General features: G+C 43.8%; 1 protein-coding gene across 1 annotated transcript in view; it reads right to left on the minus strand.

Moving 5' to 3' along the window:
* Positions 1-2,690, minus strand: part of LOC107570876 (rho GTPase-activating protein 18) — a gene marked incomplete at its 3' end in the record, with an annotated part of 32,720 nt that overhangs the window by 4,768 nt on the left and 25,262 nt on the right. Inside the window, exons 8-9 of the mRNA XM_016257159.1 lie at positions 2,334-2,411; positions 2,099-2,258 (exon numbers count right to left, since the gene is read on the minus strand). Of these exons, the coding sequence (XP_016112645.1) occupies positions 2,099-2,258; positions 2,334-2,411 (238 nt within the window). The remainder of the gene's footprint in view (positions 1-2,098; positions 2,259-2,333; positions 2,412-2,690) is intronic.

Genomic DNA, 2,690 nt, shown 5'->3' on the forward strand with positions numbered 1-2,690 from the left:
TGGAATTGTTTAAAATTCGCTTGCTTGTGTAAATACGAACAAATGATAAACTTATACTCTATTATGGTTAAATTTTGCAATTAATCCACGGATCACATACGTGCCGAACCGTGGGGCTTGGTCCGTACGGATCACGGATCAACTACGATCCGTTTAACCACTACTACGTAGTCCTGTGTTTATTAGTCACACTGAATCAATGAAAGCAGTTAAATCTTCTGTTTATTCAGCAACCGCTATAGGGATTTCCTGGGTTTCTCCTGGGAGTTTCTCTGGCCTTCGGATGGAGATTTACTGCTGATCACAGAACCGTGCTTCCCTGACAGATGCACATGACAATCACAGATTCTGCCTAATCGCGATTGCGATTTATTGTCACTGTACAGGGTGGAGTGGGACTCACTCAGCACAGAGACGAAGGCGTTGAAGTACTCGACGGTCTGCAGAGGATAGGGCAGCTCCCTGATGAACAGCTTCAGGAGACTGGCTGCATCGTGCTGTTTGAGACTCTCCCACGGGAACACGCCTTCGTAAAACTTGTGTTCCAGCTCATGACAGACGACCTGGGAATCAACAGACACATTACAGCAGCGTCCTGATGTGATGATGTTAATCGTGCATGCTAGAATCTGTCTCACCTTCACTCTAGTAGCGGCTCCAGGGATCCGCAGCACACCCTCTGTGTCTAAACCCTGCTCCTCTATGTGAGAGATCAACTGGAAACAAACGTTTAATATCTTGCTGTGCGTTTTGGAGCTAGTTTAAATCAGCAGATCACATATCATATGTATATTACTACTCAAAAGTTTGCTGTTGGTAAGATTTTTTTTATGCTTTTGAGCTGCATTTATTTACTGAAAAATACAGTAAAAATTTAAGAATTTAAAACAGCTGTTTTCTATGTAAATATATACAGTGGGTACGGAAAATATTCAGACCCCCTTAAATTTTTCACTCTTTGTTATATTGCAGCCATTTGCTAAAATCATTTAAGTTATTTTTTTTTCCTCATTAATGTACACACAGCACCCCATATTGACAGAAAAACACAGAATTGTTGACATTTTTGCAGATTTATTAAAAAAGAAAAACTGAAATATCACATGGTCCTAAGTATTCAGACCCTTTGCTCAGTATTTAGTAGAAGCACCCTTTTGATCGAATACAGCCATGAGTCTTTTTGGGAAAGAGGCAACAAGTTTTTCACACCTGGATTTAGGGATCCTCTGCCATTCCTCCTTGCAGAGCCTCTCCAGTTCTGTCAGGTTGGATAGTAAACGTTGGTGGACAGCCATTTTTAGGTCTCTCCAGAGATGCTCAATTGGGTTTAAGTCAGGGCTCTGGCTGGCCCATTCAAGAACAGTCACAGAGTTGTTGTGAAGCCACTCCTTCGTTATTTTAGCTGTGTACTTAGGGTCATTGTCTTGTTGGAAGATAAACCTTCGGCCCAGTCTGAGGTCCTGAGCACTCTGGAGAAAGTTTTCGTCCAGGATAACCCTGTACTTGGCCGCATTCATCTTTCCCTCGATTGCAACCAGTCGTCCTGTCCCTGCAGCTGAAAAACACCCCCACAGCATGATGCTGCCACCACCATGCTTCACTGTTGGGACTGTATTGGACAGGTGATGAGCAGTGCCTGGTTTTCTCCACACATACCGCTTAGAATTAAGGCCAAAAAGTTCTATCTGGGTCTCATCAGACCAGAGAATCTTATTCAGGTGTTTTTTAGCAAACTCCATGCAGGCTTTCATGTGTCTTGCACGGAGGAGAGGCTTCCGTCGGGCCACTCTGCCATAAAGCCCCGACTGGTGGAGGGCTGCAGTGATGGTTGACTTTCTACAACTTTCTCCCATCTCCCGACTGCATCTCTGGAGCTCAGCCACAGTGATCTTTGGGTTCTTCTTTACCTCTCTCACCAAGGCTCTTCGCCCTATAGGGATTTCCTGGGTTTCTCCTGGGAGTTTCTCTGGCCTTCGGATGGAGATTTACTGCTGATCACAGAACCGTGCTTCCCTGACAAGATGCACATGACAATCACAGATTCTGCCTAATCGCGATTGCGATTTATTGTCACTGTACAGGGTGGAGTGGGACTCACTCAGCACAGAGACGAAGGCGTTGAAGTACTCGACGGTCAGCAGAGGATAGGGCAGCTCCCTGATGAACAGCTTCAGGAGACTGGCTGCATCGTGCTGTTTGAGACTCTCCCACGGGAACACGCCTTCGTAAAACTTGTGTTCCAGCTCATGACAGACGGCCTGGGAAACAACAGACACATTACAGCAGCGTCCTGATGTGATGATGTTAATCGTGCATGCTAGAATCTGTCTCACCTTCACTCTAGTAGCGGCTCCAGGGATCCGCAGCACACCCTCTGTGTCTAAACCCTGCTCCTCTATGTGAGAGATCAACTGGAAACAAACGTTTAATATCTTGCTGTGCGTTTTGGAGCTAGTTTAAATCAGCAGATCACATATCATATGTATATTACTACTCAAAAGTTTGCTGTTGGTAAGATTTTTTTTATGCTTTTGAGCTGCATTTATTTACTGAAAAATACAGTAAAAATTTAAGAATTTAAAACAGCTGTTTTCTATGTAAATATATACAGTGGGTACGGAAAATATTCAGACCCCCTTAAATTTTTCACTCTTTATTATATTGCAGCCATTTGCTAAAATCATTTAAGT

The sequence above is a fragment of the Sinocyclocheilus grahami genome, unplaced genomic scaffold (assembly GCF_001515645.1).
Source record: "Sinocyclocheilus grahami isolate Dianchi unplaced genomic scaffold, SAMN03320097.WGS_v1.1 scaffold1517.1, whole genome shotgun sequence".
NCBI lineage: Eukaryota > Metazoa > Chordata > Actinopteri > Cypriniformes > Cyprinidae > Sinocyclocheilus > Sinocyclocheilus grahami.